The 26899-nt window shown below is 40.9% G+C and overlaps 2 protein-coding genes across 3 annotated transcripts; one reads left to right on the forward strand and one right to left on the reverse strand.

Annotated features, from left to right (window-relative positions):
• The first annotated feature begins 75 nt into the window (after positions 1 to 75).
• Positions 76 to 14078, forward strand: LOC5502715. Its single transcript, XM_001623828.3, has 19 exons — positions 76 to 188; positions 967 to 1319; positions 2057 to 2224; positions 2772 to 2885; positions 3211 to 3321; positions 3593 to 3689; positions 4286 to 4504; positions 5171 to 5544; positions 5871 to 6038; positions 7350 to 7460; positions 7608 to 7712; positions 8432 to 8522; positions 9160 to 9534; positions 10146 to 10271; positions 10341 to 10460; positions 10854 to 10976; positions 12145 to 12264; positions 12396 to 12478; positions 12644 to 14078. Exons 1-19 carry the CDS (start codon positions 125 to 127, stop codon positions 13298 to 13300), a joined length of 3579 nt encoding a protein of 1192 aa, XP_001623878.3. The 5' UTR covers positions 76 to 124; the 3' UTR covers positions 13301 to 14078.
• A 987-nt stretch (positions 14079 to 15065) lies between these two features.
• On the reverse strand, positions 15066 to 25644 carry LOC5502707 (potassium voltage-gated channel protein Shaker). Of its 2 annotated transcripts, none has more exons than XM_032371002.2 (3): positions 25384 to 25644; positions 16867 to 16906; positions 15066 to 16720 (listed from the first exon to the last, which is right to left on the reverse strand). In XM_032371002.2, the coding sequence occupies exon 3, from the start codon at positions 16573 to 16575 to the stop codon at positions 15172 to 15174; it is 1404 nt and encodes a 467-aa protein (XP_032226893.2). In that variant the 5' UTR covers positions 16576 to 16720; positions 16867 to 16906; positions 25384 to 25644; the 3' UTR covers positions 15066 to 15171. The 2 variants fall into 2 exon arrangements, with proteins under 2 accessions (XP_032226893.2, XP_001623868.3); XM_001623818.3 differs by lacking the exon at positions 25384 to 25644 and adding an exon at positions 20937 to 21558.
• Between the last annotated feature and the right edge of the window lie 1255 nt (positions 25645 to 26899).

Below are 26899 nucleotides of genomic sequence, written 5' to 3' on the forward strand. Positions count from 1 at the left end.
AGTTCTTGAATTACACGATATACATTTCACGATACTTCTTTAAAGCCGCGATACAGCCTTCAGATCCCCAGAAACGCCCAGAAACAGTTCGGAGCAGAATTCCGCGAAGAAAGGTGCAGTGAAAATGGCGTTATGGCGCTATGTTGCGTGCGTGCTTCTGTCGCTGGCTGCTCTGTCACACGCTGAAAGTAAGTCAAACTAACTACTGATCTCATGCGGAAGATTATTTATTGATTTGTTTGTCCGGGTGAAACATCAGTTTCGAGGATTTAGAGACAGATTGCCAACGAGTTTAGCAAGTTGTTGCACCGTTCCACGAGATATTTGTTTCACCGTGCACGGAGAGTACCCTTTTTGTTCTCAAAGTAGTGCTTTATTTACAAAAAAGATATTAGTCAGATGACTTTATAAACTCCAAGCTCTTCGTACATTTTAACAACAGTTGCTATAACTTGCTTTATGTTTCAGTTCAAAATGCATGTGTTTTGTGTGCTTTTTTCTAAGTTAATTAAAAAAAATGAAACAAACAGATGACTTTTATGTGATGGAACATTATTGTTTAAGCATCCAACCTTTTACGAGACACAGCTTCTGCGGGAGTTATGCGAAGTATCCAAGTTATGACTTCCTCCATAATGGTGTAGAAGAAAGTTCACGTGACTCAAGTGATCTGTTGAAAGCTCATATACAGGATTTGGCCCCGGGGCTGGCGGACTGCCTGTGGTACTTGACTTTTGAACAAAAATAACACTTTTAAGCTTTCGTCAAGTTATTCTTGTTGAATAAAAAATCTTATTGCTTGCCCCAGTATCAATTAAACCCACAAGCTTTCAACGCTAACTTTCTGCGAATTCTATCTGACTTCTTCAAAACAATTCCATTTTTTCACGTTTACCCTAGAATACTTCTACTTTAAGTATAGTCGGCTTTTTTATATTTATTACGCGCATTCTTTTATTCTTTTAGCTGTGCAGCACGGCAAGCTACGAATCACAACGTCCAAACCCGAAGGAGTCTACTGTCAGACTATCTTCTTCCCGACAGCCTTCACGGGCTTGGATCAAGTTCGCATCTTCTTGTCTGTCAATCATGGTGACACCAACTCGTCAAATGTCCATGACGTCACGTTCCCTTGGGTAGAGCTTCCGACTGCAAGGAACTTCAAAGCGTGTATGCTAGAAACCGGGGAAGGGTCACATGGTAACGCTACAATTGATTGGCTCGCTATGCAAGGGGCCAGCCCCACAATGCAACAGGGGAGTATTGTGCTAAACGCGTGGACAACTGGAACCCAATGCGCCACGGTCACACTTCCAAAGGTGAGTCACGATCGTGACACTTTTTTACTGTGGTGTTGCGTGACACGTCTATGTTTTCTGTAGCTGCGTTGTGTGACATGTTCAGGTTCTCCGTACCTCAGTTGTGTGACATGTCCAGGTTCTCTGTACCTGAGTGTGTGACATGTTCATGTTCTCTGTACCTGAGTTGTGTGACATGTCCATGTTCTCTTACCTGAGTTGTGTGACATGTCCATGTTCTCTTACCTGAATTGTGTGACACATCTATGTTCTCTCTAGCTGAGTTGTGTGACATGTCCATGTTCTTTGTACCTGAGTTAAGTGACATGTCTATGTTCTCTAAACCTGAGCTGTGTGACATGTCCATATTCTCTCTAGCTGAGTTGTGTGACATGTCTATGTTCTCTTCAGCTGAGTTGTGGACATTTCCATTTTTTCCTCTGTAGCTATATTTTGTCAAATATCAATTTTTATTCTAGCTTAGTTTTGTGATGGATTCATGTTCTCAGCAGCAGTTTATGTATGACATGTCTATGTTCTCTTGTTGTGTGACATGTCTTGTTCTATGTAGCTGTGTTTATGAGGTTTTCTATGTCGAATCCAGTTTTACTTAACATGAATGTGTTTCTGTTATGGTTGTTTTTAAAAGTGACAAGCCGTTGCTCGATCTCTATAGCCCTTCTTATCTTTTACCATGGCTTGACATGTCTATTATAGCAAGTGTTATGTGACACATATATCTGCTTTCATTTCTGTAGCCGTTTAGTCACAGTTCCCCAAAAGTGCTGGTGTCTGCGCGTCACGCGGTGTTGGATCGTAAACAGGACGCGGCGGCGGTCTGGACTGAGGGAAGAGATAATAGATCTTTCCGTGTTTGTATGCGCGAGGCCAGCCTTTTCAGCGGAGGGCACAAACGCATTTCTGTGGTGAGTACTTAAATAGTTTTCAATGGAATCCATTGGAACCTCGGTGCTAAGGATACAGTTGCGACCAACAATACTGTCATTATTATTGACGGGGTGTGGTGGGGAAAAATTGAATATTTTATTGTTTAATGTTTAATTTTGCTTTGTGGTGGGGAAAAATTGAATATTTTATTGTTTAATGTTTAATTTTGCTTTCGTGCAAACCTTTTTGTAACAGCGCTCATTATAACACCCTGAACTTCTGTGCGAGTTCTGCAGAGTAGCCGGAACCTATTTTTATTGATAATCCTTGATACCAGGTTGGTTTTGATGGAAACTCTGAACATGTTTGGTGCTTTTGCCCGTTCCCTTAAACTGCCCTACAAAAAGTGGTATAAACTTCTTAGAGGTTTCTTCTTTTGAACTCTACTGAGAAACCCCTTGCAGCATTTAAGCCTGTTTATATATTTTCCCTGAGTGGGATCTAAAGAAGCCTGACAATCAAGCACAATTAAAGCACCATTGTGTAAACTGAACTCCATTTTTTTCTATGCGTATTTATCGCAAGGACTGGGTCGCGTTTGAGGGGTTGCCGGGAGAGACTAACATAACAGAAACCGACAAAATTACCTTCGCAAGTGGCCGACTTCCCACAGAACAAGACAACTACGCTTCCTGCAAGGTGAGGCGTAAGATTGCCTCAATTTTAGTTGCATATCATCATCACCACAAAGTTATTGCTTTACACACCTTTGGTTTGGTTTTTCCTGTATCGTGCGCTTGAAATAATTTCCTCGAAGAGGGAATTCTTCTAACCTTCTTATACCAAACATCCACTTTGTTATCTTGTTCATCCCAACACCTTTCCTTTCTGAATCAAACAACTACTTTGATAACTTCCCTACACTTGTCTGCTGTTATATTCATACTACACCTATGCTGTTATTCTAAAGGCCCACTTGAATCAGAAGACAATGCGTTTACTATCTCATGTGCCTTCATTTTAGTTAATACCGCTGACCTATCCGTATTACACCCCTCCTGTGGTTATCCTGAGTGCTAATGGTGACGCGAGCACTCTTCCGTCTGACAAGTATGCGTTGTCTGCCTGGGTGGAGGTGAGTGGCTCAATTAGATACCCATTCATTGTAAATACGTATTGCGTTACAAATGATAGGTTTCAGGGTTTCCAGGGCTAGAAAAAAAAAACGTTTGATATTCCCATCACCACTTCTTCTCTAATACAAAGCCTTATCGCAGCCATTGAAAATTTGCAAGAGCTCCATACACAAGTAGGCATTGTTAGTTAGCTAATACCCCTAATCAAAGATTCGTCGATGCTAGCAAGAGCTGTATACACAAGTAGCTGAATCCTTTTTATTCGCCAAGGGGTTGACGACCAAGTCCTTCAAGGCCTGCACCAAGGAACTGATCAGCCCTAACAGCGCCACTCAAGAGGTTACAATAGAGTATGTAGTGGTAGGAGGTGAGTAGTAACCATAGCAACGGTTTCCATGACATATTGTAAGGCACTGTTGTGTGTCGTGATTTTGACCCTTTCTTGAAGACATTCATATATATCTGAATATGACCATGTCCCTCTTATGTAGACATCCATCCCTGTCTGAACGTGACATTTCTTCCTCTCTTGCAGACATCCATCAATGTCTGAACGTTACTTTCTCTTTCATTTGCAGTCATCTATCCCTGTCTGAATGTGACTTTTCTCTTTCTTGTAGACATCCATCTCTCTGTGAACGTGACCTTTTCCCTGTCTTACAGACATCCATCCCTGTCTGAACGTGACCTTCTCCCTCTCTTGTAGATATCCATCAATGTCTGAACGTTACTTTCTCTTTCTCTTGCAGTCATCCATCCCTGTCTGAACGTGACCTTCTACCTCTCTTGTAGATATCCATGTCTTTCTGAACGGACATTTCTCCCTCTCTGATAGACATCCATCAATATCTGAACGTTACTTTCTCTTTGTATTGTAGTCATGTATCCCTGTCTGAATGTGACTTTTCTCTCTCTTGTAGAAATCCATCTCTCTTTGAACGTGACCTTCTCCCTGTCTTGCAGATATCCATCCCTGTCTGAACGTGACCTGCGAGTACTTCGCTGAGTGCGAGGCGTTTGCCGCTGATGACGCGCAGTGTGTCTGCCCCAGCAAGTGTCCCGCGTACATTGATCAAGTCTGCGGGACCAATGGCCAGACTTTCGACAATCTTTGCCTTTTCAAAAAACATGTTTGCAGAATCAAGGGAAACTTTTCTTATTTCCACCATGGAAGTTGTAGAGGTACGCATTATGCCTTTTTCCTTATTTTTCCTCTGCGGGCAATCATGCGCATACGCTGGCAGGACCGCATTACAAACCTCGAAGTCCTAGACAGAGCTGACACCACAAGCATTGAAGCCAAGATACTCCAAGCCCAGCTTCGTTGGTCTGGCCACGTCATTCGCATGGAGGTGTGTTTTACAGTGAGCTAGCGCCTGGTTACCGCAAGAAGGGTCGCCCAAAGAAGAGGTACAAAGACAACCTCAAATCCAACCTCAAATGGACAAGTCTCCTGCCTCGACAGCTCGAGGCGGCGGCGTCCAATAGAACTTGCTGGCGTGCCCTCACAAGTAATGCGGTGCAGTCCTTTGAGGGTGACCGTCGTAGTCGCCTTACGGCTGCACGTGACCGGCGTCACCGAGCTGCTTCTGCCTCTGTCCCGACAACTGGCGTCCCATGCCCCATCTGCAACCGCATCTGTGCATCGGACTTTGGTCTGCGTAGCCACATGCGTGTCCACAAATAAGATGAGATTCAACGTATCGTCTTCCTCGGCTCGAGAGACAACCATGATGATGATGATTGCCTGAATTTGAACCACTTATTCGTATCAGAAGGGGAAACAATGATATGCTATTGTGTCGATTTCCTCTCTCATTATTAATTCTCTATTTTACATTTCCACAGGCTTCCCAGTACAACAAGGCAGTCGGTCTCTGCACCGCGCGCCGCACTCTCACCTAGTCTGCGAGACGATCAACTTCACGCCCTACACCTTCTACCCTGACAAGGACGTCAACGTTATAGCAACCGTCAATCATTACAACAGCTCGGACTCAGGCCCAGTGATGGACGCCCCGGCAGTGTGGGTGGAGGATGTCATTCAGAATAACTTCACCGTGTGCACCATGTTCGCGGGTCGGTACGAGAGGCCGGGGTCAAATGAGGCGAGCGTTGATTGGCTGGCTTATCAGGGCTCGCCCCAGGACGCGGTGACTGGGGCAGAGAGCTTCTCTAGATGGTGGACTGGTACTAGCTGTAAACACGTGACACTGCCAGCGGTGAGATAATGATGTTGCATATTTTAAAAATTAAAATCATGTCAGATAGTTATAACAAATGATGTTGCATATTTTAAAAATTAAAATCATGTCAGATAGTTATAACAAATGATGTTGCATATTTTAAAAATTAAAATCATGTCAGATAGTTATAACAAATGATGTTGCATATTTTAAAAATTAAAATCATGTCAGATAGTTATAACAAATAATGTTGCATATTTTAAAAATTAAAATCATGTCAGATAGTTATAACAAATGATGTTGCATATTTTAAAAATTAAAATCATGTCAGATAGTTATAACAAATCTGTTTTATGCTTAAGGGAGCACTAGCTTCTGTACCCACCGTATTAGCCACCGTCCATCACACACATCGCAGGCTCAAGCGTGACGCGGCAATGGCCTGGGTCGAGGATGTCAGTACTTCCGGTTTTGAGTTGTGTCTCCGTGAGTTGCAGAATTTTGACGGAGTGCACCAAGATATTACTGCGGTAAGGTTGCTTGGTTCAAATAAGAACCGAAATACAAAGTATCAAGAGAGCATACGATAAGAGAGGGACACTTTGGTATTACCCGCGCGCCATGTCGATTCCGAATCTGGCTATTTTTAGTAACCACCACCCCACCACTGCGTGTGAGGATTTTTACTCACCCCCGCGCTTTTGCATTTACATATTGTTCTTTGCCGCTGTTTTGAAACCGAAAAAAAACCACCCTATTTGCACAAATATCATCGAAAATTTAATTCTAGCATCAAGGATACAGGCAGTTGCGGTATATTAAGGGGATGTAGTACTTCGAGGATTACAAGATTTCGAAAACTTTTAAAAAAAGAGCTTCATTCAAAATCAAGAACGGAAAACCTCGTGCTTCAAACACCGCTTCCGCTCTAAATTGCTGCTTCTTCGTGGTTTTTCAACATTCATTATCTTCCTAATGGTCAAAGGAAATCTGTAAGTAAGACATTATATTATAGATATGATATTGATTTTTGTGAATATTCCGGTGAATTGAGAAGGAATACAAGAAAATAAATTTAATAAAACTATCCTTGTAGCGAGGGTATGCATTTTTGTAATGATCAACGCCAGCAAGCTTATCTGAGCTTTTAACACTAGAACATAAGCGCAAGCGGAAGCGCAAGAGAACGCAACTGCTTGGTTTTCTTGCGCTTACGCATATGTTTGACCGATTCTCACTTGTGTTGCGCTTCCGTTTGCGCTTACGCTTGCGCTTGCGTCCTAGTGAGAACCAACCTTAATAGTGAGAAAATAAAGAGGGAGATACTCTTGTACTTCTTTGATGTTGTTACTAGACATTTCTATAACTATTAAGTATATAATACAAGCTGGAGTCGGGATTTGAATCAAAAGCGTATCACAGCCATTTTATTGCTCGTTGGTGTTTTTTTTCTTCTTGACTTGACTTCGCCGCTCAGACAAACAAAACAGTCAAACTATTCAGGGATTTAGCTTTCTGTATGTTTGCCAGTCTTGCTTACTTAAGTTAGACTTGTTTTCTTCTTCCGAGTTATTTTACATGATCTCTTTTCATTCCTTTCGAGTTGGCAAAACAACAACACGCAACCCGCGGGGGAGAAGGACAAACTAAAAGGAGCGAATCCTCACGCGCAGTGGTGGGGTGGTGGTTACTAAAAATAGCCAGATTCGAAATCGACATGGCGCGCGGGTAATACCAAAGTGTCCCTCTCTTATCTTATGCTCTCTTGAAAGTATCTATGTCAATATCTATCTATGTCAATGTCAATAATCAATCTGATAAGCAATCTGCTGACTTTGTAGAGCTGGATGGCATTTGACAATTTGCACAGACCGCTGTTTAAGGAACACGGGCTCATCCATTTCAGCAACAGACAGCCACCATCAAAACGAGACAACTACGCCTTTTGTAAGGTAATACCCAAAACGAGGCAACTACGCCTTTTGTAAGGTAATACCCATGATGAAAAGAACATTCGTTTTCTCGTTTATATATGGGCCAAATGCTTGAGTACTTACGAAAACCTAATATTTATATCCTTTTTTTACATCATGCTTTAGCATCGCCAGTTCAGCAGGTCGTATAGTCACGTGCCCTCTGTCCTACTCACTCCAACCATTGCCACAAAAGGCAAACCGAGTGTCGGATCGGTGGCCTGGGTCGAGGTATGTGAGCATGCGCAAACCACTTGTGGTCATTCTATTTTGATTTTACTGTACTGATTTTATGCGTATTTTATGCATATATTTGTTGATTGTGTATTATTATCACACCGTAATTACTTTAAATTTCGATGATCCGAGGGGGGGGGGGGGGGGGGCGTTCAATAGATAGGAGGCGTTTATTAGAGAGGGGCGTTCTTCAAAACTAACAATTTAACAAAACCAATTATAGTGGGGTTTCAATATTTCAGTCAGGATCACGTTCAATTATTGCCGGCGTAGCAAGCATTTCTTGACATTGAGCATGACGTTACTCAATTAGATTAAGCATGAAGGCAATTCAATTTGATTTATATAACCGGAATTTCTGTGTCGTTTTTTTTAAGCTGGGAGGAAGGGGAGCGGGGGGAGTGGGGCGTTTAATAGAGAGGGACCTTTATTAGAGAGGGGCGTTCAATACAACTAGTGAGCTTAGGGGGAACTTTATTAGAGAGGGGCGTTCAATACAACTAGGCTTAGGGGGACCTTTATTAGAAAGGGGCGTTCAATACAGCTAGGCTTAGGGGGACCTTTATTAGAGAGGGGCGTTCAACACAACTAGGCTTAGGGGGACCTTTATTAGAAAGGAGGCGTACTTTAGATAGGGCGCGTTTATTAGATCATTTACTGTACTATTATTTCGCTATTTTCTTTCTTGATTTGACTGGAGTTTTTTTTAACAGCAAGTGAACGCGACTGGCGCCAAAGTCTGCGTGAAGCAAGTGTACGACAGCGGCTACTTACCACTCACCGTAAACTACGCCGTACTCTCGGGTGAGGTCTAGCACTAATCAGATCGGGTGTCGTTATCTGGGCAAGGGGAGGGGGGCGTTAGGAGGGAGGGGTACTCACCACTCACTGTACACTATACTGTACTATCGGGTGAGGTCTAACTCAATTCAGATCAGCTGTCATTGTCTTGGCAAGGGGGATGGGGGTGGTGGGGGGGACTGGCTACTCACCACTCACCGTACACTGCAACGTACTATCTGGTAAGGTCTAACATCAATCAGATTAGAAGTTTTCATTATCTGGCCTAGGGAGAAGGTGTTGGGTGAAGGTGAGGGGCTACTCACAACTCAACGTACACGACGCCGTACTATCGGGTCTGTGGCGTTCAGTTCAGCTGTAATCAAAGCTGTCAAAATCATTTATATATCGCTGTAGAGCTGTAAGCACGCAGTATATTGCTTTAAATATGTTTTTGCTGGCCGTCATTTTGAAAAATTGAGTCAGACCCTAAATTTTTAGAATATAACTGGTTTCCCGTACTGGGTCCGCTCTTATGCAGTGCCTGAATCCATATATTGATATATTAGTTTTAAGGTGGAGGCATTTTTTACTGGATGCATGGCATCCCCGACTGTAGTATCTAGGATAATTTATCTAAGTGTACACTGCTGTCTTCCAGATGTTTGTGGCTCTGGGTGGAGATACTATAAGGGCTATTGCTATAAAACAAGCAATACCTGTCTGACTTGGAAACGGGCGGAGAGCGCATGCGCAGTCATGAGCTCAGGACTGGTCAGCGTCCACAACCACGAGGAAAACGTCTTCATTCAGCAGCAGCACAATGGCGAGAAGTCCTGGGTTGGGTTGAGTGACGTCACTACTGAGGGGCAGTTTGTTTGGGCCGACGGATCACCGACGAACTTCACAAACTGGGCGCCGAACCAACCGAACGACTACAAGAACCAGGATTGTGTGCACACGCTCGGGGTAAATTATGGGTACAAGTGGAACGACGTGCCTTGTACAGCCTGCCACAATTACACATGCAAACGAGGTATGTGTAAAACACATAGACACACGTGCAGACGAGGTATTATTTAAAAACGCATATACACGTATAGACAAGGTATGTGTAACAACACAACTACACGTGCAAACAAGGTAAATGTAAGAACGCATATACACGTATAGACAAGGTATGTGTAACAACACAACTACACGTGCAAACAAGGTATATGTAAGAACGCATATACACGTATAGACAAGGTATGTGTAACAACACAACTACACGTGCAAACAAGGTATATGTAAGAACGCATATACACGTATAGACAAGGTATGTGTAACAACACAACTACACGTGCAAACAAGGTATATGTAAGAACGCATATACACGTATAGACAAGGTATGTGTAACAACACAACTACACGTGCAAACAAGGTATATGTAAGAACGCATATACACGTGCAGGCAAGGTATATGTAAGAACGCATATACACGTGCAGGCAAGGTATGTGTAGAAACGTTTATCTACGTTCAAAATAGGTATGTGCTGCACACGCCTGCCACACAGCTGCAGGTGTAAACAAGGTCATATGTGTTAGGTATTTTTGTTGATATAGAGCTTGTGTTAAACAGTAACGTTTGAATATACATTTCTTTAGACTACAACGAGTGTTCCGAGGGAACGGACGGGTGCGACCACACCCTAGCCACGTGTGTCAATACGCCCGGCTCGTACGCATGCGTGTGTCCTGCAGGATACACGGTCAGCGGATATCAATGCAATGGTAATTAAAAATTATTGTCTGATGAAGTTGTTCTTAATGCTCATTGTTTTGTATTTTATTATTGTACAGACGTCAACGAGTGCGGGGCCTCGGACCGATGTCACGTGAATGCCACGTGCACGAATACAATTGGCTCATACATATGTGCATGCAAGCCTGGATTTACCGGAAATGGGTTCAACTGCACGGGTAAGCGCAGCGTCAATCCGAATTATTTCAGTTACGCAATAGTTCATTTCTGAAAGTTGAGGATTTGCTCCTTCAAGTAGGAATACAGCTATAAGTGGTAATGAAAAAGAAAGAGAAGAGATGAATTGCTTGAGCTTTGCACAGAGGCTGCAAAAATAAAGCAGCTAATACTAGTGTCCAAATGTTTAAAATCTTATCGTTTAGCTGCATCCCTCCTTGTAGCTTTTCATATTTCTTCCCGCTATTTTGAAGACGAATACATAGAGTCTTGCCTCATGGCTGATTCCGGTGCCAGTCTGCGCTCGCCAAGCGACAATGGAAATGGCCATAAACATCAAATTATGTAAATTGTGGTTCATAAACGCAATCAAAATGAATTTACTTTGCTCATAGATGTTGATGAATGCACCATGGGAACGCATAGTTGCCATGCCAACGCACAATGTGATAACACTATTGGCTCGTACACATGTCGCTGCAACAATGGTCACCAAGGAAATGGACAGAGCTGTTCAGGTTAGTCTTTAAGATAAGAGATATCTTATTTTCGAACTTTGGACGTGAAACTTTATCATTCTCTGCTCTATGGGTCCCTGTAAAACAGGGACCTGAAAAAACTCCGTGTAAAACCTAGACAAAGGCAAATGCAAGCTTGCATAAAAAAATGTATTCGCTAATACTAGAATTTGATTGGCCAAGCCAAAAAATTCATAGCAAATAATAATGCGTGAGTTAGGGCGTTCATAGAAAATTGTATGATACACAGGTGCAGAGCGGGATATATCTTGATGTATAGAAAAAACACGCAAACTACCGTTTCATCCCTACGCCTGTTTCGTGCTTGCCAATTTCTCTGGGGCCGGTTCCTGGAAAGCCGATTAGCGCTAACCCAGGGTTAAATTTGCCCTAACCCACGATTAAATTTTTAGCCCCGGATTAGTTCTGTTCCCGAAACGCTAGTTAGCGTTAACTCTGGGTTTTTGGGGGTAAAATCTAACCCTGCTCGCGAGGTGGGTTAACTCGCTAACCTACGGTTTAGTTGACGTAACGTGGGCCTCCCAAACTTTGTAGTAGAACTAAAGTTTATAAACTAAAGTTAAAATGAAGTTGACGACAAAAAATACGTTACACAAAACAATGTAGGGATCATATGTCCTAACATTTCTCTTTGTTAGGCGACCTTCGTTGCGATGCTGACTCGAAAATTGTGTTTTGACAGACAGAAAGATACATGAAAATTTATACTTGAAATGAATCTGTCTCGCTAGTGTCACCCACCAACTCGGATCGTGCAAATGACATTTTTCGCAATGAAATGGAGGTAATTACAGGTGATTTAGATGTGTTTTGGGGGCTTCCTCGAGAAAATTTTACTCGTCAAACTAGTTTTTCACTCGCTTAATACAGGGTAAGTAAACCGGGGGATAACTCGGATTTTGGGAACAGTGGGTATCCGTAGGTTATCTAACCTACGATTAGCGCATATTCACCCGGGATTAGGCGCTGATTGCGCGCTGCTTACGCGCTGATTGCGCGCTGTGTACGCGCCTGTTTAGTACAATAAAGATCCTATATGGTTAAAGTATACATAAGAAGAAAAATGTCACAGGGCAATGGGACTAGTTCTTGCAAGGATAATTGCGTTACTTAGCTGTTTCTCAGGTTTAAATTTCGGCTGTCTTAGATATCGATGAGTGCGGTGCTGGGTCACACGGTTGCCATGCCAACGCTCGTTGCATCAACACACCGGGGTCGTACATCTGCAGATGTGTTGTTGGATATGGTGATGGGAAAACGTGTAGAGGTAGGTTGTCATGTTCTGGTACTAAAGTCACGTGATACACGGAGTTTGCTTTGTTTTGATTTGTTTAGCTACCCTATCGACTATGTACTTTTTTACGTCGTTACTTACTTTTACTGTTATTTGCTTCCCAGTCGAGGCTTGTTCTAAATTTGCTCTTAGCGCATTTACTACAGACAATATCTACACAGTCTCTACACAAGGCTTCACTTTCCAGGTATGAGTCAAGACATTTAGAGAAGACTTTGGAGATCAATTGATCAATTGGCCATTATTAGAGAAAACCTTGATATACTTTTTCATTGTTCTGTGGTTAAGAAATTGAAATACATTAAATAAAGGAGCTTCTCTTGATTAGTTCGAAACAATTCAAAACATCTAGGTCTACTGCGACATCACAAGTGACAGACGAGGATGGACACTTGCAGCTCGCTTCTCCAACAACGACGGCAAAAACTGGATGCGAGACGACGGTCTCTGGTGGTACGACCTGCGGTTTGCAGTAGGTGACGTCACAAACCCATCGACCAATAGCGACATGATCTCGCCAGCCTTCTGGCTACTCAGGGGCAAAAAGTTCAAGTTGACACGTAGCGATGATTCCTCTCACACCGCTCTGCTCACCACAACTACAAACTGCATAGGAGGCCAGACGTTTAGAGACATGATAACGGGATACGGAAATTTCAGGAATGGCACAATCTGGGCGAAAGATATGTGTCGTGGTAGCTGCCCGGTGCAGTATGGCGGGTGGTACACAAGTACCGAAGGCTTTTCGCAGCATTCCTGCAGCAGCAACATACAGAGCAGTAACAACATCGGGCTTTGGTGTAACTGGGACGCTGGGGATGGCACAGTGATGATGATCGGTGGCGGGGGGCCGGGATGTAGCAGGGCAGATCATGGCGTTGGTGCGACTGAAAGAGATCAAGGTGGCTCGTTTGTGGATGCAGGAACAGGCGAAATGGACTTTAGCAATGAGGTAATGTATGGTGCACCTCAGACCTCCTACTCTCTGAATCTTTGGATTGAAGAGTGAAAAGACGCCCGAGTGATATCCCTCTGTCATTATACAAGTACGCATGAACTGATAGTCTCTAGTTTTGTAAATAATTTTTTTTGAATCTGATAAAAAGAGATAACATGGCAACATAAACATGAAGTTATACTTTTACGTGTGATTTTTTTTATACTCATAGGCGTTCTCAAAATTTCGTACTCGCCTTGATTTGTATCTTATTTTATTATTTCTTTATTATGATATTTCTAGAATAAGATAGGCGGCCTAAGGGCTTACATAGCATTTTCATAGGGCTATGAAATTTCTAATGATGAAATACCGACCTATGAAATATGATTAACTTGACACACTATGAATATGATTTACTTGACACACTATGAAATAACCCTCTACTGTGAAGTATGAAATTCAAAACACAAGTAATATATGGCAGGCCCGTACCAAGGGTGGTCACTCGAATATGTCATAAATCTATAAATCAGACTTTTTTGTAGCCAAATCCGACAATAAACCCGTCACGTGGAAATACTGCAATGGCATAAAAAAATCCCTTTGGGGGGGGGGGGTGATCAGATGTTTATCACAAAACTCCCCCCTCCCCGGAAAAATTAGGTCCCCCCCCCGCCCGAAGGAAAATTCCTGGGTACGTGTATAGTATGGAATAAAGTTACACTATGATATACCTATGAAATATGATTGACTTGACACACTATTAAATAACCCTCTACTGTGAAGTATGAAATTCAAAACATATATATGGATTAGTATAAAATACTAAGTTACACTATGTTATGCACATGATGTCTGGTAGAAGACAGCGTCTCGGTACCATACGCGGACGCACGGAAACCACCGCTGCTGGAATCGGAGCCTAGGTTAGCGTGTAGCATGAAACGGCTACTATTTTGAGTTGTACATACACCGATACATGTATTGTTCTTTTTAAAGCAATCAATGCGAAGGAACCGTTTAAGAATACATGAAAGACGCGGGCGATGCGACTCTGAGGTCCGCTATCTTATTAATTTGCCTTTCATTTGCCTTTTTCACATTAGCGAGCCAGTAACCATAGATGACATAGCCAACCAATCCGTATGGACTTTCAAGGGTAGTTTTAAAGGGGGCAGTTTTAAAGGGGCAGTTGCACAGTGGAAGAATAAATACAGATAATTCGGTATTTTATTCCTTTTTTTTTTTTGCTAAATGCGTACAAGTGCTCTCAATTTTGACCCTAAGGACAAGTACAGTTTTGCTTGTTAGCCCACGGAATTTAAAACCTGGATAAGCCATGAAAAGCAAGACTGTTCTGCAAAAGGAAGCTCACCTCAAACCTTTCTCTAGAGTTACCCCATAGTCCAGTTCTTACCTCCCTTTGATCGACCATAAGTGAACGGGCCACAGACTTCATCTCACGTGAGAAGGGGTGTTAGCTACGCGCCTGGCGGCTGACTACAAGTCTAAAAGAACGTCGATCAACCACTTCTTTGTTATCGTTTATAACTGAAAATACAGCGGTTAATTTGCAAGAAAACATCTAAATAATTATCTATGCTTTAAATTTTTAAAATACTTTATTAATGGTATTTGATTTAATTTTTCCAGTTACTTTCTTGAATTAGCCGAAGGAAATGGGTTCTTTGAGTTACTCGGTATTCTGCTGGAGTTAAGTAGCGGCGTGATTGGCCTTCTTTTAAAAACGTTGGTTCCTATCTTTAGCTCATTTTAGCCTGCAGTAATCCAACGTAGTCCAGCTTATAGTTCAACCCCACTTTAATACGAGGAGTTCATGATTTATTAATTCATTTATTCAAAAAGGGCACTGCCACTACAATCAAACAAATAATTTCCTTTGAATACCCTGAAATCTGTATGTGGCTAAATAACAAATATCACACCGTAAATTCCACTGTAATATGTTCAACTCTCTTACTTATCATACCAGCTGCCGAGTTATCTTCAGAATTGATTCTATCGGTATCCTTGTTGCTATTTTTCGGCTTTTTTTTATCGCTTAATGAGTACATCTCCTCAAAATGCGATAACAGTACGGGCGTGGGAAAGCAGAAGAGAATCACTATCCCGGACACCGCGCAAATAGCACCCACTAGTCTTCCCAGGGGGCCTTTCGGCACCTGGTCCCCGTACCCTACCGTTGTCATGGTAACAACAGACCACCAAAACGCATCCGGGATACTTTTGAAATCGCTATCTTTGATGCCGTTTTCGACGTAGTAAACAATGCTTGAAAATAGAATTATGTTGATTATTAGAACGGCTAGGATGGAGGGTAGATCTCCTCCGCTGAGAACAAGAGTCTTAGCGAGAAGCTTGAGTCCACGACTGTAACGAGACAGCTTTAATACCCGGATCACCCGGAAGAGACGAACAATACGCAAGACAGGGAACCCAGCGATTATGTTGTTCTGAGCAAGCAAGGTTATGTAGAATGGGATTATTGCTAGAAAGTCCACCAAACCCATGGCGGATTTCATAAACTTGCATCTAACCGGCGCGCAAATAACTCTTATAAGATACTCTAATGTGAACCACGTGACGTACACGGCCTCTATAGTACTCCAAAATTCCACTTGCTCTCCTTTGATAATGCAGTTTGATTGTGTCGCATTCTTTACCTCGATAAAGGATTCATTCAATGCTGAATTCGTGTTGTTTGCTACCGAATCACAAATGTTCGTAAAGTTGTACCCAATTGATTCAATTGTCTCCATACAGAACGTCACAGTAGATACAACAATCACGAAAACGGAGAAATTCGCTAAAAAACTCGCACATCGCGACGAGTGCGGAAACTCGAAGAGAAGCCATAGTTTCCGTTTTATTGCGTGATCAGGAAGAAGAATAGGTTGCGGAGGCTCTACAATAGGTTCCAAGTCTTTTTTTAGTTTCTCCACCGCCTGGTGGAGCTGGAAGAACTTCACCTCCTTCAAAAACAACTCCTTCGAGACATCCCCAGGGCAGGCTAGGATTCCATGCGACTGGTAGAAAAATAGAATAGAATTGAATAATGATTTGTCCCTGTCAAAACAGTACTCGCCGCTGTTCGGGTCCAGGTAACGGACTCGTTTTTGTGGGCATCCCAGAAGCGTTTGCGGGTACTGAGCTAGGGTTTCCTCGTAGGTCTCAAACACCATACCGCTGACATTGATCTTTATGCGCGCGCAGCCTAGTCGACTCGTCGGGCGGATGTATTTCTCGACTTCCTCGCCTCGGCTGAACCGGCTTTCACTCCGATCCCGAGTAGCTGCAGCTGTTGCAAAGCCTGCCGCTTGCATGATAACGAGGCTCTATGTTGAACACTCTGCCTTAGTCACAAGCGTTCTGGGTTTCCTGTGGAGGGTGGGATATGTGACGTCACATGTGAGTTCGTCCCAGACCTCCCTCCACTTTCGTGCTCTATGTTGAAAGCTTTGCTGCCCTCTGTGAAGAAAATGATAGATGTTTCTAGTTACTCCCTAGCGTTCTGGGTTTCCTGTGGTGGGCAAGAGATGTGACGTCACATGTGAGCTCTTCTACCCTCGTACTCTCATGTACCCCCTTGAATTATATGATTTAGGTAAGAATACCTTTTCATTTTGCTCCATGGCTGCGATGAGGTTGCTCACTCTAAAAATAATAAAATAAAAATCAATCTACATGTATAAACAAATTGCGTATTGGCTCTAATAAGTACACCAAGGAAATATAGGAATAGCTACAAAAAGCCCAAGCTATCGTCGTCTTGTACCAGAACAATAAATACAATACACAAAAAAACTGGAATTCGACTCTGCCAGTTTATGGTGTATTGTAGGAAATATAGGGATATTTTACGCAGAAATTATTTTATTTAAAATATTAATTAACTCATTTTATCTTTCTGAAAACGATAGAATACAATTCTGTTTCACATCCAAGGGAATTGGGAGTTTAAGCAAACACGTTTCTGAGGCAAAGTTCAAACGTCGTATTATCCATTAGCCGTATTTAATGCAAATGCATCAATCGATCTCTATCGATTTATTTGCATGCATTTCCATTGAATACGGCTGATGGATAATACGACGTTTGAACTTTAGACTCAGTGAAAACAAATTCAGGCACAATATAAAATAAACCTGTAAGAATTCCATGCAGACAAACCAGAGGTTAAAATGCAACAAGTCCACAAAAAAATGTTAAAAAAAAACATGATCGCTCTCAGAAAGTACCAGCACTTTGAAGTAGCAGGCAGAATCTCAGTATACCACCTGAAAAAGACTAGAAGTGCGCAATCGAAACATCGTGAACAACCGATTACGATGTACTGGTGGATTCTCAAAGGACACTTATCCAAACGGGGTTATGTCTTGGTAATATGCGGCTTTAGCAGTTTAGCGCACTCTAATCACATGTTTGATCATAATTGCGGTCGGGTCGTGCCTGATAGGATTTCTCTCATCGCACATCCATTCGCTGATGTTCAGTTCTTAAAGACTGTGTGTCACTGAGAGTCGGAGAACTCTCACAAAAGGCCGACGGCAGAAAATTCATTCGATTTACACAAAGAAAAATTTTCGAAATCGAATCTTCGCGCCCTGGGGTCCAAGATGCTTTACGTGCGTAAAATCTATAATCAGCTAGCTGATTATTGAAGATCGTCGGATTGCGTGAGTTTAGCTCGCACTCATAGACAATCGAAATCGAGATAGTGAGTACAATATATCAATAGATAGGAGTTATTATACAACCGATACAAAAAAAAAAGACTTGGGCCTATTATCATTCAAATTAATTAAAATAAAAGGAGTTATAACTTTTTAAACGTGACACTTGAATGACAAAACCTTCATCTAAAAACAGGTTACAGAATATAATGTGCGTTTGCTATCATCTATAATTAATCGAAGTAATATAGGCACGGAAAAGGGATGTCAGTATCTAACTACCCACTAAATTGTCATTCGTTTTAGTTAACACAAATGGAATAAAACAATTCACATTCGTTTGAATGATTTTGGGGTTTACCAGAATTTAAACTTGTTGCCGAATGCTCAAGAACTAAATATTTGTTTTGGAAAGTAAATATTTACTTTGTCATTATAGATTATACCCGGTTTTCCTTACGTTTGAACAATTAAGCTAATCTCTGGAAAATTATAATTAGCTAATTGCTATATGAATAAGTTGTTGATCCAGTCACCGATAATAGGGGCTTAGGTGGCATCGTACGAAGGAGATAAACGAGAAGTTAGTAGTTTTTCTTCTTCAAAGAACGGGAAAAGTATCAAAAAGAATAAGACGAAGTGAATATGTAAGAGATTATAAGCGATCTTTCAAGGAATGTAGAGCAAGAGAGTTAAAGTCTTGACATAGCGTAGTACGAAGGATATAAATGATAGGTTAGTATTTCACTAAAAAACAAGAAGAGATTATTCTAGGTGAAATAGCATTAAAAGAAGTAAGGCAAATTATATACGTAAGGCGATGAGTAGCATTTTTCTCTTGCGAGGACAATAAAAAAAATACAAAGTTACCAGAAAGAAAAAGAAAAAGCACAATTAAAAGAATATCAGCGAGTGAAAAATGAGGGCATGAAATATTTTTTTTGAAAAGAGAATTACCAAGCATACTCGAGAGACGCAAATTATGAAAAAAGGACCAGGCCATAATAATAAAACAAAAATGTAGTTTTTGGTCGCCGAACGCGATCAGGCCGCATGAAACTTTTTAATTTAATTCATATCTGAAGTCTTTCTATGTAAAACCCTGCAGAATAATGCGAGTTTTTAGATCGATAACAAGAATGAGAAAAATAGACATCCAATTACAATAAAGTGTCGCAATAGTGCCTATGATTGGATGAATCATTTTTCACGACGCGAAAAGCCTAATTTTGAGATGAGGAAAATAAAAAAAGTAGAAAAATATAAACATAAAACGCCCGCTCGCATGCTACCGAAAAAGGAATCGCGACCAGAAACGAGATTTTTTATGTGGCCTAAATGCAACTTGGATAGAAAGAGGCCTGGCTATGGAATAACCATAACCCAGGAGAGTAGTAAAATGCCTAAGGGCAAAAACTACAGAGAGTGTAAAATTAAAGAATATGAAACTAATAATTGAATTAGGGAGTTGAATTGGAGGGCGCACCAAGTAGGTAATACGGAGCCAGGGAGAAACATCAGCATAGTATTATATTGTTATCTTAAAAGTTTTTATCTAAAGCTTTTAGAAGTTTGTTTTTCTGCCAGGGACATGGCAGCAGTAATAGTCCAGTCTCTATTAAATTGTTCATGATAGTTTTCACGCTGGGGTAAATAATAGGATAACAATCTACGATGAATATCACAATAATTTCTTACGCAGCGAGTAACATAGAAACCCTAACAACAAGCAAAACACAGTGATCAAAAGAAAGAAAGGATACAAATTACCTCGTGTGAAAAAAAATCACTTTTGCCTACTCGTAGGGCTCTCACTGAAGTAAAAGCCAAGAGAAGCAAAAGTAATAAAAAGAGTTTAAATAAAATACACAGAGATAAGGATATACTGGGTTTATACCACGATAAGATATTTTTGCATAATGCAACAATAAATTCAACAAAGTTTTATGATAATATTTTCAAAAAGTAAAAAATGAAAATAAGAGATAGATGAAACTAGAAATGAAGTGATTTGAAGGTATGCTTGTACTTTAGCATTAACAAAATTATACAGTTTAAATCAGTATAAGTCCAAAACGATGGTTCCGGTTCTAGAAATTTAGTTCGGTACAGAATTGTATACGGTTTTATAGTACATACCCGCAAATTCTTCGTTTCCCCAACAGTTCTCAATAAAATATAATGGTTTGATATTACAGAAAGATTATATGATGTCCCTAGACTATTACTTATCTCAGATTATGACCTTCAATGATTGATCTCAAGGAAGTGCAAGAGCTTGAATCTATTTTTGAAATGTTGTTATGGTTTTAAAAGGCTCTTTATTCGCATACGTACGCTAGATGTGGCTATGTGGTTGGATTTGGATTCCAAACCGATTGACCGAGAAAGGGTTTCGATTAGATGAAATTTGAAGAGCTTGTGAATAAAATACAACTTCCAAGGAGAAAACTAACAACGAAAGGGACCAATATTTAAAATGTTAGAAGGACTTAAACAAAGTAAAACAACGAAACAAAACACCTCATAAACTCACTTTTTTAACTTCACTTTAGATGAATCTTCTTAAGGTTAAGAAAAAGAAAAACAGGAAATTGAGATTTTTTTGAGAAAACGTCTTTGGGGAGAGTGTTGAACGATACATAAACTCTACAATTACTTTCCTTTGTTATTCGTTTTACTATAAATGAGTTCGTGGCGATGTTTTTATATCGTATACAAACATGCGAAATAATTTTGTCAATAACTTTCGGTGTTTTTCTCACATTTGTAACATCAATCTTCATGGTTGCGCGCGAAAAAATTCTCCCTATTCACTCCTTAAGGCTGAATACGAGAAATTGCCTTCAACTAATTATCTTACGAGCATCGAATTTCAAATTGCAATATTTAGAATGCCCAACTACTGTATTCTGTACGAAAAAAGACAAAAGTATCAAACAACACGTTCTCGAGATACAACCTTACGACCAGAAAGTGTACTTAAAGGGATTAGGTTCTTAAAGACTTACGATTTGCGGAGAGCATTTGAAAGTGTGAAGTGGGGATTTGGCCTGCTTTTGCCTTATTTATAGTCCTTGTTTTCCCTAGTGCACTAGAGAGTAAATGTTTAATTCATGTTCTACCCGTAGGTAGTTCTTTCATATGTAAATAAAACTGACATATTTTAGGCTTCTGATTGGCCGTGGTAGATAAACCATTGGCAAGGCCGAGAACAACCCTTACGCTCTAGTCTTACAGCTTGTCTGGCTTTAAGACTTTAGAATTTATTGCAGGCGACTGGAGTGGATAATTGGGATATTAAGATAAAAGATTGTCTGTGCTTGGTAGCTACTTGTATATTAAATCTGTGGAGGGAAATTAGTGGAAATGCTTGGAGGATCTTCAAAATTCTTATCACCTGTCTTCGACATCTTAGAAACATCTGCAAGTTTAAGCGATATTCTGTTTGCTTGGTATTCACCAATTGTGTCTGTCTGTATCATTCCGATAGTCAGATAACACAAGTCTGCATGTTTATTGTAAACAGCCCGTTCTATTAAACTTATAAAGGAACACAGGATTAAAATACCAGAGAAAATGAATCCACTTTAATATAGTGCTTCGTGTTAAATATTAACAAGATGCGGGCTTAAAAAATACATTAATTGTTTGTACTGTAATTAAGATGTATGCTTAATCATGTGAAAGAGGATTCAAGTTTGTCTAACTGTTAGAACTCGATATGAGCCATACACAAATGATCCATTCACTAGGGAGAATTCAAGGAAATATCAATTAAATCTGAGAACAAATACCTATTTTGTACGTTAAATTTTAATGTGTGTCCTCCAAGATTTTAATTCAATTTCTTACTACCCAAAATTCAAACTTCGAGATAAGACGGGTGATCTAGGATTTTCCCATCGTGCTTATAGACAACCGTTTGAAAAGTTAAATCTTACTTTCTTTTGCGATCTCTAATCTTTCTTTGCCACTCTTTTATTTTCCTGATCAACGACTACTGGAACGCTTGGCAAACTCTACTTTTAATAGAAAAACGAGAAAACGTTATTGCTATTGTTTTTCACTTGACATACTCTTCATAGTGCATTTCAGAGTCTCGTGGTGGGACCTATTTAGCGGCAAAAACTATATTTTAAGAAAGGCGGCCTCTTTAAAAAGTCCCAAAATATATTTGTTTTTTTCTTAAGCCCTGTATTTGGATACCTTTTATTAAGTTACCTCTTTTCTCGGTTTCAATGGTTTCCGCTTAATAGAGGTGTAAATGCTTTTTGAAGTAAAGGTGTCAGAATACGTAAGTTGAATTTGGTATCATTTCATTTAACTTACACAGCAAGCTCTTGTCTTAACCAATAAAGCCAATAAAGAAAATCCTGTGGCATATTAAAAATTACCTTTTTAATACTTTTTGTGTGGCTAATATTTTGTCTACCCGTGTAAAGCTCAGCTGGAAGATCGCGTCCTTTTTTGAAGCTAGTGTGTAATAACTCGGATACAATAGTCTGAGTCTCCCACGAAGCTTAGCTTAAATATTTTTAACCATATACAATTCCCATAAAGCTACACTACAAGATTACTCGGGGTGACCTAAAGAATGTCGATCAACCACTCCCTTGTTATATTTACATTTGAAAATACAGCGGTTTATTCGCGAGGAAACTTAAAGATAATTGGTTGAAAATATCTTGGTTACTTGCTTGGATTAGCCGATTGAAATGGATGCTTTTTGTGACTCGTCAGTGAGCGTGAGCATAAAATGGCGGCGTGATTGGTCTTATTTAATCTCCGTCTGTGAGTCTAGTGATTTAGAGAGTATGCTGGACTGTAATAGCCTCTCTCGCAGGCGTTTATAGGCGAGCGACACACATACACAAGGGAGGCTAACAACTGGACTGGGAAGGGGAAAACGGGGAGGTGGGGAGGGGTGCCGCTAGTAGTTTTAACGTAAAAATCTTTCTTGAAGAATTGCCTTCTGGTAGATGATGTCTGAGCAATATCAATAAATATGTGTATTATTCTGTTGTAGGAAATGTGAAATTCTCAGGAAGGAAGGAATATAATGTTTCTACTACCAAAAGCAATGCTTCTGAATGGTTATGAGTTTATTTTTAACCTTAGGACCTTATACCTTAGCAAAAAGGGTCTGGGGCAAGGAAGTTCTGATGCCAAAAATATCCAATTTAAAAGTTGCTGGGGAAAAAATATCTGTTCCTTTCTCCCAGGAGGGAGCTAGGATTCCTAGGAGGGAGCTAGGATTCCTTTTTCCCCAAACAGCATTTGTTAGGAATGTTTTCCCCAGCCCGCAGTGGCATTTTAGCATATATAATAATTGCCCGTATAACCGATCGAGACAATTCCCCCAAGCATCCGCTCCAACGCTCCCCAAAAAATTCTCAGTACAACTAATTCGACTCCAGAAATTTGCCAGCAGAACCATACGGGACGATTTTTTTCTAGCAACCGAGGTGTCAAACATCTTCCCAGCCAGCAAAAAAAAAACGTGTTGTGGAACAGATATTTGGGGAACAGATCCGTTTTGTGCCCTTGCGGTTTGATTTGCGTTCATTCCTCATTAATATGATTTAGGCCTACCCATCACACTAATGGGATTAGGTAAAGGAATGAAATTAAGACCTGATTAGTTTTAAAAGAAGTGAAAAGGAGACCATACATCCAGACGTGCGCTGAATCGTCGTATGGCAGCTAATGCTTCACGGCTAAGCTGGAGATCTCGGCACCAGTACCGCTATCTAGAGAACTCTACAACACAGTACCTGAGGCACCCGCGCATTCATAGGGAGGCAATAACCAGGTTCCTAGCCCTGTCTATATATGTACCAGAGGCACCCGCGCATTCATAGTGAGGCAATAAACCAGGTTCCTAGCCCTGTCTGTATATGTACCAGAGGCACCCGCGCATTCATAGGGAGGCAATAACCAGGTTCCTAGCCCTGTCTGTATATGTACCAGAGGCACCCGCGCATTCATAGGGAGGCAATAACCAGGTTGCTAGCCCTGTCTGTATATGTACCAGAGGCACCCGCGCATTCATAGTGAGGCAATCACCAGGTTCCTAGCCCTGTCTGTATATGTACCAGAGGCACCCGCGCATTCATAGTGAGGCAATAAACCAGGTTCCTAGCCCTGTCTGTATATGTACCAGAGGCACCCGCGCATCCATAGTGAGGCAATAACCAGGTTCCTAGCCCTGTCTGTGTATGTACCAGAGGCACCCGCGCATTCATAGTGAGGCAATAACCAGGTTCCTAGCCATGTCTGTATATGTACCAGAGGCACCCGCGCATTCATAGGGAGGCAACAACCAGGTTCCTAGCCCCGTCTGTGTATGTACCAGAGGCACCCGCGCATTCATAGTGAGGCAATAACCAGGTTCCTAGCCCTGTCTATATATCTACCAGAGGCACCCGCGCATTTATAGTGAGGCAATAACCAGGTTCCTAGCCCTGTCTGTATATGTACCAGAGGCACCCGCGCATTCACAGTGAGGCAATAACCAGGTTCCTAGCTCTGTATGTGTATGTACCAGAGGCACCCGAGCACCTGTCTTAGTCGGTTACGCCACGCCCAAAACGCTGTGATAACGAGTGAAAAAAATTGATGCCTATCTGGGCGCTAAAGTTCTCTTGGGAAACGTGACGTCATTGTTATGCAGGTGTAGCCTGTTCCACATCATTGTGGAAAACGTATAGAAACGTATGCGGAGTTGCGGGCGATAAGTATTTGTTGGTTGATACAGCATAGTCATATCATCATTGGGATCTTTTTTTGGGTAGAGAAAGACGTGCAGAGAAAGGCTTCTGTCTCAAAGGTTCGCGGGCTCTTGGAAAGAGATTGACTCAAAATCCTTTTCCATCGGCTAATTTCATTGCAGCCCAACGCAGCGAAATACAAAGAAAGAGGCCTCTGCTAGCAGGGAACTAATCCAAGAACTAAGAGACTCAAATCAAATATATATCTATCAGAATTTAATCGTGGATGGGTATTTTAAAGTTTTGCAAATAAACCGCTGTATCTTCAATTATGAATAATAACAAAGGGTTGGTTGATCAAAAGTCGCATATAAATGCCAAACATAAAACCAAATATGAGCGAGACCTGCAAGCAACGGCGACATTTATAAAATGGACAGTAGCAACAAAGAGCAATTAAGAAAGAGATCCTGCAAGCGACTGTCGATATTCATCAAATTCATAGTATCAACATTAAACGATCCAGAGAGCGATCTGCAAGCGACTGTCGATATTTTTTTTCAAATTCATAGTATCAACATAGAACAATTCAGAGACCTGCAAACGACTGTCAATATTTCTAAAGTTGCAAAGAGCATTCGCAGCTTATTTCCATACTAGGGACACAGTGGTCTCATAAAGGCAAAGTAACAATAGTACACAATTAATATATATAACGATAAAATGATTTTTAACTCATACTTACTTTGTATAGAACTTCCCTCTTTGCCATCACCTGCAAAAATGTCTACCTTTGACAAAAACCTTTGCAGCCCATCCTTTTGTTCTTCCCCGTTATCAGCCAATGCATCCTTTTAATACCTCTTGATGTGTACTTACAGGAATAAACACCAGAAAGGCAATACTTATCTTTGTTATTTGCAAATTTTGATCAAACAATGACCATGACTTTCTGCGGTATAAATGTTCTATTTGAGACAAACTCTAAAGTCTGGTTTTCACTGTTTTTTTATAACCCCCGGGGTAATGATTGAATTATAATCAAAATGCGGTTTCCCTTTTTGTTAACTAATCGCTTTTTTACGACGCCATGAAACATTTTGCCCATAGAAACCATAAGATTTGAAAAAAAAAGAAGAAAAGATTCACAATTGCTTCCCGACAGCTGGTCGAAAGGCGGATATTATTTCTTTAGCATATAAAGGGGTGAAAGCGCATTTGGTACTTTACTATAGTTCAATTATCTTTCAGCTTTAGGCGTTAAGATAATTGATGGGTAAAAAAAGGTCATTACCGAAAGATAATATATAGATTTAGGTTTTGCCTGAAAGTGAAGCTCCAAACGACCAAATTTATGTTTTATTTTCGCTTAATACTTTAATAAATTTTATATACCATTATTATATTTCTGTTTTCGATGATTTTAACGATTTCAAGGTCACGCACCCAATTTGTTAAACCCCCTTTCCCACACATAACACACACATAACAAGTTTAGCTGTCATACGATGTTTCGGCGTCAGGGTAGTTTTACTTTTAGTGACGCCATCGATGACGTCACGTAACCATCTCATTGCACCCCATTTGAAACATACATGACAGCTTCCTATTTTGGTTGTCATACGATGTTTCTTTAATATATATATACACACCAAAAACTGGAAATCGACTCTGCCAAATTTTCGTCTTTAATAAGACTTCTTCAGGGCAGACTGAAGAAGGTGAATCGTTACAACCTTGGTTTCCTTATATACCTCCTTGTCACTGAGCTGTCTTAGTGCCTCTTGAATAGTATATATATATATATATTAATTTGATGACGTCAGTGTTACCCGCCCAAACCGATCACAAATACGACTTCGTTCAGGACAAGTAATGATATAATTCTCCTTCTCAAGTTTTACAACCGAACAGCACTAAATCTAGTCTCAACTGCCCCAGGCGCCGCCCAGGCTCAGATTACATTACCCACTCATTTCCGAGTCACGTGCATTTCCGATACCTCACATCAGCGTGACTATATTGGCGCCCCAACTTGAAGGGCCTCCTAATGGTCTTTGTCCAGCACTCCCCGCTTCTTATGCAAGACCTTTTAAGTTTGTTCGATTGCGAGCATGGCGGCGGAAAAAAGTGCCGAAAGCCGAAAACTGCGAGCAAACGAAATTTCGGGAGACCATTCGGGGGGCCTACTTGACAGGTTTATGACACATACCAAGATTGTTTGTCATATGTTTCGTTCATGAGATATGAATATTTTTGTT

The sequence above is a fragment of the Nematostella vectensis genome, chromosome 11 (genome assembly GCF_932526225.1).
Source record: "Nematostella vectensis chromosome 11, jaNemVect1.1, whole genome shotgun sequence".
Classification (NCBI taxonomy): Eukaryota; Metazoa; Cnidaria; class Anthozoa; order Actiniaria; family Edwardsiidae; genus Nematostella; species Nematostella vectensis.